The sequence below is a fragment of the Urocitellus parryii genome, chromosome 11 (assembly GCF_045843805.1).
Source record: "Urocitellus parryii isolate mUroPar1 chromosome 11, mUroPar1.hap1, whole genome shotgun sequence".
In the NCBI taxonomy this organism is placed as follows: Eukaryota; Metazoa; Chordata; class Mammalia; order Rodentia; family Sciuridae; genus Urocitellus; species Urocitellus parryii.
Window position 1 is genome coordinate 28,235,259 of NC_135541.1, and position 19,329 is coordinate 28,254,587.

General features: G+C 42.0%; 1 protein-coding gene across 2 annotated transcripts in view; it reads left to right on the plus strand.

Annotated features, from left to right (window-relative positions):
• Nucleotides 1–19,329, plus strand: part of Kdm4a (lysine demethylase 4A) — a 52,969-nt gene that overhangs the window by 19,478 nt on the left and 14,162 nt on the right. For both annotated transcript variants that reach the window (XM_077803642.1, XM_077803643.1), the window contains exons 11-13: nucleotides 1,629–1,999; nucleotides 12,616–12,736; nucleotides 17,245–17,426. In XM_077803642.1, coding sequence (XP_077659768.1) covers nucleotides 1,629–1,999; nucleotides 12,616–12,736; nucleotides 17,245–17,426 — 674 coding nt within the window. The remainder of the gene's footprint in view (nucleotides 1–1,628; nucleotides 2,000–12,615; nucleotides 12,737–17,244; nucleotides 17,427–19,329) is intronic.

The following is a 19,329-nucleotide window of genomic DNA, read 5'->3' on the forward strand; positions in this document are numbered from 1 at the left end:
ATATTTATTTTTAGGTGTAGATGGACACAACACAATGTCTTTATTTTTTTATGTGGTGCTGAGGATCGAACCCAGGTCCTGCCTGTGCTCCGCAAGCACTGTCCTGCTGAGCCACCATCCCAGCCCTATTTTTGTTCTTTTATTTTTATTTTTTGGTGGTGCTAGGGATTGAACCCAGGGCCTTATCTGTGCTAGGCAAATATTCTACCAACTGAGCTATATCCCAGCCCCATTTTTTGTGTAGTTTTTGATCCTACTCATTGAAACTGGGACACTTTACTTCTGAGCTAAATCCCCTGTCCTTATTTATTTATTTATTTAAAATATTTATTTATTTATTTAGTTTTCGGCAGACACAACATCTTTCTTTGTATGTGGTGCTGAGGATCGAACCCGGGCCGCACGCATGCCAGGCGAGCGCGCTACCGATTGAGCCACATCCCCAGCCCCTTATTTATTTATTTTTAGGAGTACCAGGGATTGAACTCAGGTACACTTGACCACTGAGCCACATCCCCAGCCCTATTTTGTATTTTATTTAGAGACAAAGTCTTACTGAGTTGTTTAGTGCCTCGCTTTTGCTGAGGCTGGCTTTGAACTTGCTATCCTCCTGCCTCAGCCTCCCGAGCCGCTGGGAGTACAGGTGTGTGCGACTGTGCCTGGCCCAGTCCTTATTTTTTACTTTGAGACAGGGCTTTGTTAAGTTGCTCAAGGGTTTTGCAGTGTTTTTGAGGTTGGTCTCAACCTTGCAATCCTCCTGCCTCAGACTCCTGAGCTGCTGGGATTATAGGTGTGTACCATTATATCCAGCATCTTTTTTTTAATTTTTTAAGGTCTTGCCAAGTTGCCCAGGCTGGTCTCAAATTTAGGATCCCCCTGTCTTAGCCTTGCAAGTAGCTGGGATTAATAGGTATGTGTCATCATGCCTGGCTTATTTTTAAAAATATTTAATTGACATATAGTTGTACGTGTTTATGGGATACAGTGTGGTGATTTAATTTGTGTGTATGTAATGATCAAGTTCAGGGTGCCTCCCATTTTAGAGTTTGTTTACTTGGGGGCTTGAGGGTCCATTTGTATGAGAATGGTGTGGTCAGTAGTGCTTCAGAGCAGTCAGCAGGTGTTCGTGAGGTTAGAATTGTTAGTGAGAGGCTTGTGTCAGTCTTGGTCAGGCTTGAACAAATCTGTTCATGATGCCATGGTGTGTTTGCTGACAGTCAGATAGTCCTGTATACTCAAACCTGAGGCTGGGTTGGCTTCTCTTCAGCAATTCTTCTGGCTGGGGTATCTGGGTCCTCTGCTGAGCTTAGGCTTTCATCTCTTGCAGGACTGTGAGGAAGAGGCACAGCTGCTTGCTGAGTGCTCTCTGTGAAGGCTGTTACCAGCAGTTACAGTTAGGAGGTCTGAAGATAAGTGGTAGTGTCCTCACATGATAAATTAGAGGAAGAAATGGAGGCCTGTGTGGCTGAGGTGTTAGCCCAGATCACACAAGGACCCTGTAATTGACAGCCAGAATTTGAAGCCAGGTCTTACTTCTAGCCCATGCTCCTTGTGTTTTGTCTTTATCTTTATGAAGTTCACATGTTCAGGAGGAACCTGGCTTTTCTAATGTCTTATGTATGTTTCAGATTACTCTGACTCCACTGATGTTAAATTTGAAGAGCTCAAAAACGTCAAGCTAGAAGAGGAGGATGATGAGGAGGAACAAGAGGCAGCTGCTCTGGATCTTTCTGTGAACCCTGCTTCTATGGGAGGACGCCTTATCTTCTCTGGTTCCAAAAAGAAATCATTTTCTAGCCTGGGATCCAGTTCTTCTCGGGATTCTCTTTCTTCTGATTCAGAAACCAGTGAGCCACTCCCCTGTCAAGCTCAAGGGCAAACAGGAGTTCTCACTGTGCATAGCTATGCCAAAGGGGATGGCAGAGTCACCATGGGAGAGCCATGCATCAGGAAGAAAGGCAGTGCCCCCAGAAGTATCAGTGAACGGGAGCTGGCAGAGGTATGTCTCCGGACAGTGGTTTGGGCGTCAGCTACCCTGGAAGACATCCTGTGGAGGGGATGTGGGCCTGTGGGGTGGAGGTGCTGCAGGAGTCCAGGAGAGCAGGAGAAACCCCCTGTCAATGCCTCCAGCATGCATTATTGTGTCAGATAAAAAGCCAGGTGACATGTGACATTCATTCTTTTTTAGCTTGTTCTTTACTGGGAATTAATAATTTTCTACTGTTGATCCAGAGCATTGTATCTTAGCTTCAGTGACTGGCAGATCCTTAGCCCAGTTGAATGTACTCTAGTGTGGGGTGACACTCCTTGCCTTAGAAGCACAGGGTTAGATTGGTAGCCATTATAGCCCAGATGCTTGGGGGTTTGGGATTAGATGGCCCTTTTATTCTAAAATTCAAGGGTATTTTTTCTCAGCCTGATTTTCCTGGGGAGGCCCAGCAAATCATTGATAGGGGATCATTTTAGATATCAGGATACTTTCCCAAAACTGTAAATGTGAACATGTTTGTTCACCCTTCATCCTAGATCACACTGTCAATAGCAGCTTTTTCTTGTCAGTTTTGTGCAAAATGGTTCCCTGCTGAGAGGGATTCAGAGCTGTGTTAGGTGCAACTGGACTCCTGCCACCCAAGTGACCTGTTCTTACTGCATGGCTTCACAGTTTGTGTGGACCAAGCTGCTGCTTGTGTGGAGTGGCACATAGTAGTAGCTCATGCAGAAGGTCCTTGTAATTCCTTGTTCTTGTACCTTTATTTTTTTTTTCTTAGGTGCTTGGTATCAAACCCAGAGCCTTATGTACTTTTAAGTACATATCCTATCGCTGAGCTATACCTCTGGTCCCTTTTTTACTTCTTAAAAATTTATCTCCTAAAAGTGTTTTATTTTGGGTACCATGGTGCATGCCTGTAATCCCAGCTACTTGAGAGGCTGAGGCAGGAGGATCTCAAGTTTGAGGCCAGCCTCAGCAATTTAGGCCCTAAGCAAATTAGCAAGATCCTCTCTTAAAAAAGGGCTGGGGATGTGGCTCAGTGGTAAAGTGCCCCTGGGTTTAAAAACAAAACAAAACAGTTTTATTGAAAAATTTCTAAAGTACACGGAAATAGAATGCCATCATGAGTTCCCATGCTCACTCATCATTCATGTATAATTATTAACATTTGAAGTATTTGTTTTGTATCTGTTTTGAATGAACTAGTAACACTCATTTCGTATCCATATTTTCTTAGTATTGCCTATAGTCCCTTTTTATGGTTATTTTTTCCCCTTGTCTTTAATTTTTATTTATTTTTTGGTACTGGGGATTGAATTCAGGGGTACTCAACCACTGAGCCACATCTCCAGCCCTATTTTGTATTTTATTTAAAGACTAGGTCTCACTGAGTTGCTTAGCACCTCTTTTTTTGATGAGGCTGGCTTTGAACTCTCGATCCTCCTGCCTCAGCCTCCTGAGCTGCTGGGATTACAGATGTGCACTACTCTGCCCAGCTCCCCTTGTCTTTAATTCTCAAATTCTTCTCTTTGAGTTCTCTGAGTCTCAGGGCTGTTTCTGTAGTCTTCCTTTTACCATTTGAATGTTCCACCATCCATCTCATGGTGGTTGCAGGCTAATGAGCGAATAACCACTGTGTTTCCTTCTCATTGCCTCTGGTTGCTGCTCTCACTGCCTCTTATGAGAGCATCTGTGAGAGAGGGATTTTAGCTTTTCCAAGCTGGAGTTCTTAGACTTGTATTGCCATCTGGCCATTCTTGGTCACAAGCCCTCAAGCCTCTATGTTCTTCTGTGGTGCCACAATTCACCCTGTCCTGCTTTTCTAGCATTCTCTGGTTTCCATCGTGATCAGAAAGCAACTAAGAAGTAGCAAAGACTTATTATATACTAAATACTTCATATGCATTGTTTAGTCTATGCTTTACTGTTAAATTAATTTAAAAAAATATTTAATTTTTAGTTGTAGTTGGACACAATACCTTTCTTTCTTTCTTTATTTATTTTCATGTGGTGCTAAGGATCAAACCCAGGGCCTTGCATGTGCTAGGCAAGCACTCTACTGCTAAGCCACAACCCCAGCCCCCTTAATTTAATTTTTTTAGCGTCACATTTTTCTGTATTTTTTTTTTAAAGCATGCAAAGAAGGAATACAAAATACCACGATGTCCATCTCTTTTCCTCCCAAATTTTAAATCAGTTAAGTGATAGAAGAATCAGGCATATGGAGCTTTGTATGTTATCATATTAACAATTAACATGATTGAACAAAATGACTTTTAACCCATGGCCAAATGACCCTTCTACTCATTTAATCTCAATTTGATGGATGATCTACCTAGTCATAGGCAGTCCTGATAACCACAGGCTCCTCCTGGGGAAAAGTATTTTCCAGTCAGCGTCCACATTATAAGAGTAAGACTAGAACACTCTTTTCTGCAAAAGGCAGATCCTGGCTAAGTGGTGGTGCATACTTAACACATTCAAGGCAGTGAGAGAAACCAGGAATCCTTCCACATGGAAATCTGCAGGCAAAGGATGTTTCCAACAAGCCTCTCTTCAGTCCTCTGCTCACAAGCCTTTCTGGTTCCTTTTCCTTTCTGTGTGAACTTCTCAGTTTTAGCCTGATGGCGAAGTCATCCATCTACTCCAGCATGTGCTGGCTGGCTTAAACAACTTAAATTCTCCAAAAATACTGTGACTGCACTGCCTCATTGCTCTCCTTTTTAATCACTTATGGCCTGTCTACTGTGGCCAGGACTGTGCCTTTAAGGAACTCAAGTTCCTCAAGAACTAGAGGAATAGACAGGAGTACATAATTCCAGCACTTAATGATAGGTGATTTAGGATCAGCTGAAGATTTGGCAGCTTAGCCTCTGGTTGGGAGAGGAGCTCAGGATGGCTGTAGAGAAGGAGGCATTTTGCCTGAGCCAAGAGGTTATGAAGAGTATGCCAGGTAGACAGAATGAAATTGAAGCAAGAATCTAGGAGAGGAAGATGTTCTACATGGTGATGATAGCACATTGGGGTCAGAGGTTGACTTTGTCTCAGTCATATAGGATTGTAAAAGACCCTGGATACAATTAGCGGGCACCAAGCACTGGTAATCCCAGCTACTTTGGAGGCTGAGGCAGAAGGATTTCAAGTTCCAGGGCAGTCTCAGTAACTTGACCCTATCTCAAAATGAAAAATAGAAAGAACTAGGAATATAGCTCAGTGGTAAAGTTCCCAAAATAAAAGAAAAAGAAAAAGCCTAAACATGGTGAGAGGCTTGAGGGGGAACGGTGAGCTGGCAGAAGAAGGCCCCTTACTCCGAATCTGAGTTTGGAGACCAAGAGCTTCCATCGTGTGTGTGATTTTATTTATTTATCTATCTATCTATCTATCTATCTATCTATCTATCTATCTATTTATTTATTCATTCATTCATTCATTCATTCATTTTTTTAGTTGTAGTTGGACACAGTACCTTTATTTATTTTTATGTGGTGCTGAGGACCGAACTCAGGGCCTTGCACAGTGAGGCGAGCACTCTACTGCTGAGCCATAACCCTAGCCCCCCATTTTTTTTTAATTGAAAAAAAAAAAGTTATTTTGTTGTACCTCTTTAACCCCAGCCCCAATTTTTTTTTTTTTAAAGAGAGAGAGAAAGAGAGAGAGAGAGAGAGAATTTTTTAATCTTTATTTTTTTTTTTACTTTTCGGCGGACACAACATCTTTGTTTGTATGTGGTGCTGAGGATCGAACCCCGGCCGCACGCATGCCAGGCGAGCGCGCTACCGCTTGAGCCACATCCCCAGCCCCCCCAATTTTTTTTTTAATTGAAAAAAATGTTATTGTATTTTGTTATACCTCTTTAAAATTTATTTTATGTGGTGCTGAGGATTGGACCCAGTGCCTCACACATGCTAGGCAAGAGCTCTATCCCTGAGATACAACTGCAGCCCATATTTTAAAAATTAATATTAATATGATACCAATAATATTAGCATATTATATAATATTATATATTATATGAGTATATTATTATTAATATTAATTTGTTCTAATTATACATGATAGTAGAATGCATTTTGATATATCACATATAAATGGAGTATAACTTCCCATTCTTCTGGTTGTACATGATATAGTTACACAGATCATGTAAACATATGCACATAGTGTAATAATGTCTGATTCATTCTACTATCTCCATATTCTTTTAAATGCAGGCAAAAAATGTAAAGTCAATAATGCAGGGAGCCTGCACATACTACTTATATCTTAATAGTTGTTAGGCTCTCGTCACATTTTCTTTACCCATTGTTTTTATTTGTTGATTTTTTTTTTTTAAACATTTCAATTTTTTTTTTTAAAGAGAGAGTGAGAGTGGAGAGAGAGAGAGAATTTTTAATATTTATTTTTTAGTTCTCGGCGGACACAACATCTTTGTTGGTATGTGGTGCTGAGGATCGAACCCGGGCCGCACGCATGCCAGGCGAGCGCGCTACCGCTTGAGCCACATCCCCAGGCCCGATTTTTTTTTTTTGAAAGCAAAGCCCATATACTATGCCATTTCTTCCCTATTTTAGATGTATTTTTATTTTTAAATCTTTATTTATTTTTGGTATTAGGGATTGAACCCAGAGGTACTTGACCACTCAGCCACATCTTCAGCCCTTCTTATTTTTTATTTTGAGAATTAGGTCTGGGGAACAAGGAGAGAATTTGTCCAGAGCCAGGGGAGAAGTACTCAAGTACTCAAGATGTGACTATGGGTGCCTTGTATTAAAGGGCAGGAACCTGCCAGGCGAGGGAAGTTGAAGGAAATGGGGAAGAGGGGAGTGATTGGATCCTGGTGGGTCTAACAAGATGGGTAGGAATAGGATGCCAGTGCATGTGGAAGGAAAGGAAGGGATGACTGCAGACCGGCTTTTCCTCACCATCCCCACCAACATTGTGATAAAATACACATGACATAAACTTTGCCATTTTAACCATTCTTTAATGTACTGTTCAGTGGCAATAGTATATTTCACATTGTTGTGCGACCTTCACCAGGATGCAGATGTTTTTGAGGTAGAAGGAGGCAGGTTGTCTCCTCAGGTCTCCTGGGATCTGTCATACCCAACCTTTATTGAAAGCCACTATTTCTAGAAATTTCCTTGCTTCCTGAATGGTTCCCTTTCTCCTTTGAAATCCTGTAGTACTTGCTCCTCAAAGTAATTGCCATAGGTTGGTGAAGAAGATAAACTTCTAAAAGCTAGGCTCTATGCCACATTCATCCTCACTTCTGGAGACCATGCTTGACCCATGAGCCCTCTGTAATCATGGAATGAGTGACTATAAAGAAGGTCAAGGTCAGGTTTGTTCTTTTTGGGTGGGGGGCACTAGGGATTGAATCCAGGGTCGCTTAACCACTGAGCTACATCCCCAGCCCTTTTTATTTTTTATTTTGAGACAGGGTCTCGCTAAGTTGCTGAGGTTGGCTTTGAACTTGTGATCTTCCTGCCTCAGCCTCCAGAGCCACTGGGATTACGGGTGTGCGCCACTGCACCCAGCTCAGGTTTGTTTTCCTAAGAAATTGACATCAGGACTGATTGATTAGGTGGAATGGGAGACTTGATAGGTGTGGGGCCTAAAGTCAAATAGCTTTACCCATCCCTAGAGAGGTTTGATTGCATTAAGTCTATACTTGGAAACAGCTCTGTTTTGAGAGTGCCCTTTGTTCTCCCACACAACTTCAGGATCCCCCAAGCTGCTTTTGTTACTGTTTGCTATTCAGTTATGTTAGTTTACATTAAGGGTCTTTTATAAGGCATTCTGGTAAACTGTACTTTTGGTGAAAGTGCCCTGGTTTGCTCATTGCTGAAGTATCAGAATTTCATTTAACTACAGAATGAACCGTAGCAGCATTCAATCTCTAGAAGGTTTAGTTAGTTCAAGCTGCTTTGAAAAAATGAGTTTCTAAAACAAGAACTGGAAAACATTTGCTGCTTCTCTGTACAGAACAAGTCTTTATCATTTACCTTGTCACTTGTGCCTGATGTTAGAAGAAGGAACAGAATTCTAGAGGCTTGAGCTCTCCTGTAGGCAGGGACCTGGAATACTCTACCTGCTGCCCCATCTATCCTCAAAAAGAGGCCTTAAGGGAAGAGTTTATTACCCCTTTTTTGTAGTTGTGTTTCTTCTTACCCAGGCCCACAGCTAGATGGCTGAACTGGAATTTGTACCATCATGTTGTATGCTGAAGGGATTTAGGAAATGGAGCACATTTCAGGAAGTGCAGCCCTGTGAGGAGGTTGTGGATGCCTTGTAGCAGAAGCAATGTTTAATTAGGAGATAAGGAAGTGTGAAAAGATAACCACATTTTTTGGGGGGTGGGTGGTACCGGGGATTGAACTCAGGAGCACTCAGCTGCTGAGCCACATCCCCAGCCCTATTATGTATTTTATTTAGAGACAGGGTCTCACTCAGTTGTTTAGCATCTCACCTTTCCTGCAGCTGATTTTGAACTCGCCATCCTCCTGCCTCAGTGCTGGGATTATAGGCGTGCACCATTGCAATGCCAGACAATTTCCACATATTTGAATAGATTTGTTTGGTCAGCATGATGTCAGTGGAAAGGGACAGTCTCCATACTGTGACATCAGGTCTTTCTCTGACTGGGTTATAAGTTCTTCAAGGTTATAGGTCATGTTTCCTTCCTCTGTGCATTACCAGGGCATCACATGCTGGGATGTAGGAAGCACTTTGGACCAACAGGACAATAAAGACATCTTCTTCCTTTCCCATAGCCACAGTCTGCTTGCTGTTCTTGATCTTGACTCCTATTTTCTCTAATACTTGGATCTGTAAAAGGTTCTCTGTCTATCTTCTACGTTGTATTAGTTTTCTGTTGTTGAGACAAGTTATCATAAATTTTGAAACTGAAAACCACACAAATTTTTTATTTTATAGTTCTTGTATTTAGAAGTCGGCAATGAATCTGTTAAAATGAAAATAATAATAGGGCTGTGTTCCTTCTTCAGAGCTGTAGAAGAACTCATTTCCTTGCTCTTTCCAGCTTCTGTAGACCACCCTCATTCCTTGGCTCATGACTCCTCTTCCATCTTCAAAGGCAGCAACATGTAGCTAAATCTTTCTCACATCATGTCACTAGTTGGCTCCGTTTGCTTTCCTTGCCTGTTATTGGCATCATTGTGATTACATGGGGCCTGCCAGGTAACCCAGGATAATACCCACTTTACAGCCATCTGATTAGCAACCTTAATTCTCCTTTGTTATATAATATTAACAGGGATTGGAATGTAGGCATCCTTTGGGAACATAATTTTTTCTACTATGTATCTTTTTTTTTTTAAGTTTTTTTAAGATGTTGATGTACCTTTACTTTATTCATTTATTTATATGTGGTGCCGAGAATCTTACACATGTGAGACAAGTGCTTTACTACTGAGCCACAACCCAAGCCCCTTTCTACTTAATGTGTCTTTTTTTTTTTTCTCAGCAGACACAACATCTTTGTTTGTATGTGGTGCTGAGGATTGAACCCGGGCCGCACGCATGCCAGGCGAGCGCGCTACCGCTTGAGCCACATCCCTAGCCCCTCTACTATGTGTCTTAACATCTCCCTTTTATAACCTTTTTTTAAAAAAATATTTTGGGTATAAAACCATACTCATATAACCCCTATTGTAAAATTTGGTTTTGGAGAATGTTTCTTTCTCAAACTATGATCTGATTCTGTCTTAAATAGAAATATTCCTTCTTTTGCTCTATAATATGTTCATGTCTTAGTTCCTTATTGTCTGTCTGCTGGAATTAATCTCAAAAATAAGTCCTGACAACTCCCAGTTGCCCAGTTCTTCTGGTGACTCCTTCTTGAAGCTGCCCCTTCTTTAGCTTTCTGAAATTTTTCTTAACCTGTTTGCCTCTGAATCATCTTTTTCTTACCTGTCTGCCTCTTCTCTACATCCCCATAGCCACAGAAGACCTGATCTTCAAACTTCTCTTTTACTGGTAATCTCATCCACTCCAATTTTAATTCTGTATTTTTTGATTTTCTAATTGTTTTGGTTTTAGATAGGGCCTTACTATAATGCCCAGGCTAGTCTTACCTTGTAGGCTCCAGTGGACTGTAAGCAGGTATATGCTGTCTGGCAAAATTTTTATTACTGAACCTGATGGTGAGGATTCCCATATTTACAGCTTTTGCTCTGACCTCTTTTCTCAACCCCGGTCTGACTTTCTTACTGCCTCCTTGAGATTTCAAAATGGGAGAACCATGGATCTATAGCATGTGTCCCACACACAGCATGTTTAATTTGGTTTGTTGTTATCCCCTACTTCTTCCATACACAAGGTCTTAAGCATCTTTTACCTCTCTTACCTTGGTGATCTAAGCTAGAAATCACCACTGTTTCTGGTTCCTTTATTCTCATCCTTTTTCTTTCTAGTCTCTGCCACATGGCAAGTTAAGCCTATTATATAGGCATCTTCAAAGTGGGGAGTGCAAGAAGATTGTTGGGGTATAGGAATAAAATGAACTTTATTTTTATCTTATCCTTTTACAGGATATTTTTATTTTAAAACACATAAGAGCCTGGGCATGATGGCACAGGCCTGTAACTCCAGCTATTCTGGAAGTTGAGGCGGGAGGATTACAAGTGTGAGGCTAGCCTTGGCAAATAAGCAAAGATACTCAGCAAGTTAGCAAGTCCCCTGTCTCCAAATAAAGAATAAAAATAAAAAGAGCTGGGGCTGTAGCTCAGTGGTAAAGTACCCCTGGGTTCAGTCCCCAGTACAAAAGAAATACATACATACGTGTGTGTGTGTGTGTATGTATGTGTGTGTGTGTGTGTGTGTGTGTGTGTGTATATATATATATATATATGTTTTGGAGTGGATGCTCCAAAATTCATTCACATGCAAACACTACCAAAAAATTTTTGGCAAGTATGGGGATTCCAGTTTGTTGTAGCCAAAAAACCTTTTCTTTTTTTGGTACCAGGTATTGAACCCAGGGGCATTTAACCTCTGAGCTACATCCCCAGTTCTTTTTTATTTTTTATTTTGAGACAGGGTCTTGCTAAATTCCTGAAGCTGGCTTTGAATTTGTGATCCTCCTGCCTCAGCCTCCCAAGTTGCTGGGATTACAGGCATGCGCCACTGTGTGTGGCCAAAGAACCTTTCCTTAAGTGAAATCTTACTCATTTGAAAATGTAAATCAAAAGCAAAGCTGTTACGGCCAGAAATGAGGTGGGGCCCAGTTCATTCTGATGGAGGTTCTTGAGGATTATTGCTAAAATACATATTTTTTATTGTTGTTATAATGCTGGGGTTTGAAACTGGGGTCTTATGCATACTAGAGGTACATGCTGTATCACTAAGACACCCCTAGTTTTCTGATGTAGTTTCCTGCCACTTTAGACTGTGTAGTGTAGGTCTAATTGAAAGTTTATGATTGTGTTAGTCTTTGTGGAGATCAGGAGTCACAGTTCCTAAGGTTTTCAGTCTTTCACCTTTTCCTGTATTCTGACATTCTTACTTGCTCATGTGAACTAGGATCACAATACTTTCAGTCCATTTCTCCACACTTCCTTTTTTTCCTGTGTAGATCTTTCTTTGTACAGAATAGGTTCTCAGTGAATATGTGTTGAATGAATGAACAAGTGGACACTGAAACCTATTAATAATATTAACTTCTGGAGGAGCAGGCTCTATTCTGTACCTGGCTGGTGCACAATTTGTTTTGTCTTGGGATCCCAATTGTGGTCCTTAGACTCTGAGGTTCTGTGTAGTTGCACGTAGAGTTCATGAGCTCCAGCATCTTTTCTGAAGTGGCACTGCAGTGCTGCCACTTCTCTTTAGAACTCTAAGGCATTAGTTTTTTTTCACGGTTGCAAAGTGGCCCTCTTCCAGGCTTCATTTCCTTGCTTAATCGGTTTTGCCAACCCTGAATCTCCTAATGTCAGTAGGACCAAATTTTAAGTGTGTTGATTAAAAAGAAACTCTTATGTAGTATTACTGAGTCAATCCTGTACATCTTAAACCTAATTACATCTGCTCTTGCATTCTGTAAATGTAGTGTTAAATCAATCTTCCCATTGTAGCTAAGGCAGAGTTTTAGATGCACTCTGCCCTGGCTGATATTCTCCCCTAGAGAAGAAACTAACAGGAATTAACAGTCTCCATGAGAGCTGAGGGCTCAACAGTTTATAAGGAAAATCTTGTCTGTTTTCCTTGTAATGTTTCAGGTGCCCTCACCCCTTTGAGTGTTCTCCAGACTTTCAACCTGGATGGCCCTGCTACCTGGAAAATTATAACTGGTGCTATACTGACTTCCTAGTCCCAAGAATGGGGCAGCTGGGCTCCTGTGGGGCTCACAGACTTGTCTCATAACAGTCAGCTTAAGCGGGGAGGTGCATGGTTTTTTGACCTGGAGAAGGATTGGTTTTTGGTATATTTGTTTTAGGTTGCTGGGAATTGAATCCAGGGCCATGCACATGCTAGGCAAGTGTTATACCACTGAGTGACATCCCCAGCCCTCCCCCTCACTCTCCAGTTGGTTTTCATTGTAAGTCAAACCTCTGCTGTGTGTCAAGTTGAGGCAAGACTAATTGGATTCCCTTTGGTATGCTCAGGTTGCAGATGAATACATGTTTTCCCTGGAAGAGAATAAGAAGTCAAAGGGTCGCCGACAGCCCTTAAGCAAGCTTCCACGCCATCACCCACTGGTGTTACAGGATTGTGTCAGTGATGATGGTAAGTTTAGTCTCCTCTCTTCACTAGGGAGAAAGAGGCTCATCACATTGGGACTTGCTCTGATAAGATGTCAGAAGGTCATGCTCAGAAACAAGAATGGACCTATGGCTTAAGTGTTTTTCCCAATACTCCATACAGATGATGGGATTTCTTTTTGTATCTAATTTGCTAATTGAATTTCATTATCAGTTTGAGTCCTAGGAGTCCTTTCTTAGGAGATACAAGGCTAATTTTTTTTTTTCAGAATAGCAAATTTTGTCAATGATACCAAGCCCTGTGCTGGATGTGTGGATACAAAGGTAAATAAGATAGGTCTGTTTCCTCCAGATGCTCACAGGGTAGTGGGGCAAACAGATTAAAGAAAGAAGAGGCTCCAATCCAGGCAGAGGAGACTGCATGAGTAATCATGGAGAAGAGAAACAGGAGTGGATATGCAGGGAACTGTTCTTGGCTCAGTGTGGCTCAAGTTCAAGGGTAAAGCTAGGGAGTGACAGGTGGGATAGGAGGAGGCTCCAATCCAGGCAGAGGAGTCCTAATGAGTAATCATGGAGAAGAGAAACAGGAGTGGATATGCAGGGAACTGTTCTTGGCTCAGTGTGGCTCAAGTTCAAGGGTAAAGCTAGGGAGTGACAGGTGGGGTAGGAGGAGCAAAGTAGACATGAGGTCAAGTCATAGACAGCGTTATTGTGAGCCCAGAGTGAGAACCTTTTCTCACAGACATTCTGGAGCTCTTGAAATATTTTAAGCAGAAGAATAGCATGGTCAGATAGACATTAGAAAGACTGTTCCTCGTGATGATAGCTTCTTGAGAATGACTTTGAATGTACCAATTGAGCTTCTCAGATATAAGATCTAAGGATGGCAGTGGGAGGGGTGCACGAAGGAAATATAGAGAAGATCAGGCCAGCTGAATTTGGTGACTGGTATAGAGCTGTGAGGGTACTCAGTAAGGGAGAAAGATGAATTGATGGCCTCCCTGGTTTATAGCTTTGGTTGGGTTTGGAGACCTGCATTCAGTGTCTAGAGGATGTAGACTTGGTCAGCTATAGAGAAAGCACGGAAATAAGTGAGCAGAGGTTGAGAATAGGTGCACAGAGGAAGGAAGGAGGAAGCCTGTGAAGGAGACAGAGAAGAGGATGAGGAGACATATGCAAGGAAAACCAGGAACTGTGGCACTAAAGCTCAGGGAATGAGGACAGTAGTGGAGACTGGTTTCCTATGCTGCTTGGAGCTTAGGACTCAATAGGAAGAGTGCTGAAGAGCCTCAGCACACTTGGGAGAATGGAGTCACTTGACTTGTTGCTTTGACTAGAGCTGGGCCTTTTCCCACCTTGTCCTCTCCATATGATCTGATGTCAGAGCCCCATCTCTGCAGTTTTCCTTGGTACAAAGCCTATGATAAGCTAGGTGGGGAACAGTCAGAATAGTGGCCAGATCTGGAGTTGGGTCTCAAGGTGTCCCCTGAGCTTATGCTCTGGTCCAGTTCCAAGAAGAGTTCCAGCCTACTTTTGTGGTTGTCCACTTCATGCTTTAAAGGAACAGAGACTGTAGAAAACTGAAAAAGCAGAAAAGTTATAGAGGAAAAGAAAATTTCCCATATGCCTATTCTCCAGAGATGAGCACAGTAAATATATAATGTATCATCTTTCTGATTTTTCCATACATACATATATGTCCATGTATGTCTTTTTAAAAATAATCTGATAAACTCCCCCAGGTTTTTGTGATGAAAAATGCTCAAATGTGGTAAGCTGAAGAGATGGAATCATTGCATGCTTTCCATGTGTGTTTTAACGATTCTTAACCAGAACAGTGTCACTTAGTTTTGCCTTATTGCTTTCTTTCTCTCAGTAACTTAGTTTATGTACATATATATACACACCTGTCTTTCACATTCTTTGAAAGTAAGTTGTAATCATCAGATTACTTCATTTTAATATAGCAATAGGCACATTTCCTAAGAAGGATTCTCCCTTAAATACTAGACTGCTGTCATACCTAGGACAGTAGCTCCATAACATTTTCTTATCCTCCAACCAGATCTTTCTTTTCCTGCTCACCCCAATAATGTGTTTTAGGGTTATACATTATACTTGTAAGTTGGCTTTCTTTAGTCTCTTTAGTCTGGTATATCGTTACCCCATTTTTAAAACAATTTAAATTTTTTTGTGTGCTAGGAATTGAACCCAGGGGTGCTTTACCACTGAGCTACATCATTAATTCTTTCTATTTTTTTTTTAAATTTTTTTTAATTTTAATATTTATTTTTTAGTTTTCGGCAGACACAACATCTTTGTTTGTATGTGGTGCTGAGGATCGAACCCAGGCCGCACGCATGCCAGGCGAGCGCGCTACCGCTTGAGCCACATCCCCAGCCCTATTTTTTATTTTAAGACAGGGTCTTGCTAAGTTACTAAGGCTGGCCTTGAACTTGGGATTCTCCTGCCTCAAAACATTTACTTGCTGGAATTACGGACATGCATTGGGATTGAGGCATGCCTGGCCCTTGCCCCACATTTTTAAAAAATATATATTTGTAGTTGAGGCATAACATTTTTAGTGAAATGTTAAGAATTAACTATAAGTCTCTGTGAAGTTACACATATGTGAACTGTTAAAATTTCGATTCTTGCAATTTTCACTTAACACAGCGAACATTTTCCCTCATCATTCAGTATTTACATATGGAATGATTTTGGCCGCTTTTGACTTTGTAAAGTAGAACAGACGTCAGTGTTTTACGTTTTTAGTTATTATTATGAGCCTGTCTGTTTTTATTTCTTTCATCACATCTCAGTCACTCTTTTTTAGGCCAAGGTTATGAGACAAATCTGTGGGCACCATGGCTCCTGACTGGATTCGAACAGTGAGGCTCTGAGGGGTTACTTTTACTTGCCTGTACTGGTCTCCTTTTGCTACAGTGGCCTTCACTGAGTCTCCACACAATGGCAGTTGCCAGATCCCTTCATATTGAACATGACTGTGAGGCAGATTAGAAAATGATTTGTCTTTACTGCCAGAAGATACCTAATACAACTCTTAAAAATATAAATTTAATTCTTAGCTTCCTGAGACACTGGATTCAGTACACAGGCTGTTATTGGCCAGCCTCTGGTCAGACTTAGCATTACATTGTAGGGCTAAGATAAGGATTCACTGTGGACATGTGGCACTGCTCTCTTCTTAGGCAGAGCCAGGAGGAATTGGGGATTTCCTGCTCATAATAGGCAGATACTCACTGACCTTTCCAGGGGAAGCTGGCAAGTCTTCACCAAGGACATCATGTGACAAACTTTAAAGTTTGCCAGTTCCCTTTTATTTTTCCTTCCTTGTTTCCCTTTAATACAACTGAAGGGAAAATTCATGAAGGGAAAGGACTTATGGTGCTGACATTTTAGAGGCAACTAATAGCAGAGGGAAGGAAGATGGAGCCTCACTTTGCTATCCTTGGAGAGGGCAGAGGGTTGAATGTGGCAGCTCTTAAGGGGAGCAGAACAAGCTGAGCTCCTGGGTAAATTAATTATTCTTGCCAGAGAAACGGTACAGGCAAGACCCACTGCTGCGACCAGTGTGGCCAAACTAGCAGGTTCTGGTGAGGGCGATAGGAGATTAGAAAAAATAAAGAGTCACACATGCAGATCTTGAAGGTAAAGCTGGGATCTGGTGGAGCACCGCTCTCTGATGAAGAAACAGGTCTAAAGAATTACACCAGCAATCTTTATTATATATGTCTCATTAATCAGATTAAAGACTGTGCAAACATTATTCTTTGTATTCATGAAAGTTAAAGGAGTTAGCCACAGTATGCAGCTATTTCCTCAGTTACATTCTGCAGTTGTAGTATGCAATGTTGGAAATGCTCAAGAAAGTCCATTGTTTAAAGTTAATTTGTGGCAGATTCAGGAGCAGTGGAACTGGTTATCTTAGCAAGGAAGTTCCTTCATTCCCAGTAGCTGTGTGCCTGAGAGCAAGGTTGAAGCTGATAAGACTAGCAACAGGGTCTCCCTGTGGAGAGCATTACCATAGCAATTGGGCATTCTACACCTTTGCATAGAAACTTTCCCAGTTATCATGCATGCCACAGCCATGAAGTCATCAGGGACAACAGTCTCTGATACTGGTCTCCCAATCACTGTCATCGCTCTCCACAACCCACAACATCATCTAGGTACCAAAGGGGTCTGTTTTTTTTTTTTTTTTTTTAAATTTTGTTTTAATTAGATACACATGACAGTACAATGATCTTGACATATCATACATTTGAATCAGATGGGGTATAATTTCTCATTTTTCTGAGTGTACAGGTTGCAGAATCACATTGGTCATGTATATACATAGAGTAAAGGGGTCTGTTGATAATCATTTTACCCTTGGCCTTTGCAACCCTTAGGAGTCTTTGGTTCAGTCCAAACCAAGGTCTAGGAGTCCTGACTGAGCTTATCTGCTCTTCAGGCCATACCACTTGTGTGCATGGCTGGTGCTGATTTATGTTTCTTTTTCTCTCCTAGAGACCTCTGAACAGCTGTCCCCTGAGGAGGAGGCTGAGGAGACAGAGGCCTGGGCCAAGCCCCTAAGCCAGCTGTGGCAGAACCGACCTCCGAACTTTGAGGCTGAAAAAGAATTCAATGAGACCATGGCCCAGCAGGCCCCTCACTGTGCTGTCTGTATGATCTTTCAAACGTACCATCAGGTAGGACCACTCCACATTCTCTGTGTACCTAGGACCAGTAATCACAGGAAGCTAGATTTAATTGTGGGTACTTTTTGTTTGTCTTAAGAGGGGCTTTTTTTCTCCCCTATTTTCCTCTTTTGCCCCACTCATGTGAAATAGGAATTTGGGGATAGAAGGGGAAAAAAAGTACTGAGTTAAAGAGAAGTGCTCACAAACTGTTGGAATGCAAAGCAACCTAGCACATACATCCCTGTGACCATGTCCTTGCCTGCAGAAAATAGCATGATGTGAGGGCAATGCACAAGTACAAGGATATTTGCCCCTAAATTGTGTAACTCTGATTGCTAATTTATGAATATTAACACCCTACACAAGGGTTACTTCTCTCTCAAGATAGCCTATATTCTTTCTTCCACCTTTGGTATGTAATCCTTGCTTTCCTAAATAAATCTCTGCTTGCTCCTCAATGTCTGACATATGGTGAAATTTTTTTCCATCACGTATGTCATGGACCCCATTGTCCTGAGTTGAAGTCCTGGTCTTTTATACCTTCTCCAGTCCTCCTCTGGTGACACTTTTATTGGTCAGGTTTCACAGGGCAGATGAACCAGCACTGTGGATTTTTACTTGAGAATGCTTTGGAGATGATGTGGCTCAGGCTCCCCTTGAACTTGCACTCATCACAACTGTTTGCAGAGAATTTTGCTTTTTTATCATCCCATCTAAGACTCTTCCTCCCAGATGTTGTGTAGTTGTGGTCAGTCAGGGTACAGGGCTATTATTTATCAAAGCCTGAACTTCAGGTAAAAACCAGATCCTCTGATGTTGTCACCTTTTTTTCTTTCCCATTGTCACAGTTGGTGTTACCAGTGACCAGAAGTAACTAGGGCAGGGCAGAAGCAGAGGGCCTGATTGAAACAAGGGGGTGGGAAAAGCACAGCTGCTGACCTCCTCTGTGCCTGTCCCATGCTGGTGCATTGATGGCTTCACCATCATGAATCCCTCAGGGACTGGCTCTGGAAGGCCAGGAGGCATTAATAGCAGCAGGTGCCATGTGGCCAGCTCAGGCCCAGCTGGAACCTTCACAGGGTGACATGCAGTTGAGCAGTCTTCTTTGGTGGTTAAAGGGGCATTTGCTGTCCTGAGCCTGGCAGGACCCCGGGTTCACTCATGATAAAGAGTGAAACCTCAGACCAGCACATTTTGGACTAGTAACTCTCTACTTTCCATTGACAGAAACCAAAATGAAGAACTATATGTGCCATTGTGTTGGGGGGAAGTGATTGACCTGGTGGTGGTTACTGTGAGTGAATCTACCAATTGTAGCTCTACTAAGAGTTATATAAATGGCATATATTCAGAGGGTGATGTGTTTTGGAGTGAGTTTAACAGTGCCATCCAGCATCAGAGTCAGTATAGCTTGCCAAGGGAAGTATGTGGATGTAATGTTCTTCCTGAAGGGGCCTGAAGCCTGGAATCATAGATGGGACTCCAGCTATGTAACAGCTCAGGTGACCTGCTGACTTAGACCATCAGAGGCAATCTGTGCTGGCCCATTGGGAGCATCTGCGCTGGGTGCTGTCCCTGAGTGGGACCAAAAGGCGCCCTCAGTGGCAGCCTTGTTGCCAATATCTTGGTGCATTTTATTACCACTCAGTTTGGGAAGATTGAAATCCCAGTTGCCTCTTACCTCGCTCCCTCCTCTCAGTTGTCCCCTAGGGGCCTTTGTTTGATGCTGCTGTGAGAAATTGAATTTGAGTCATTAGAGGTAACTTCAATTAGTAGCTCTGGGATAATGGCTGTGCACCCGGGAGCTGTAGCCATAGTCATATCGATAAGAGAGGCAGCTTTCTGCTGATGGAGCAGGTGGGAAGCTGAGAGCATAAGTGCAGCTCACTGTGTTGTACGCTTGTTTTTTCCC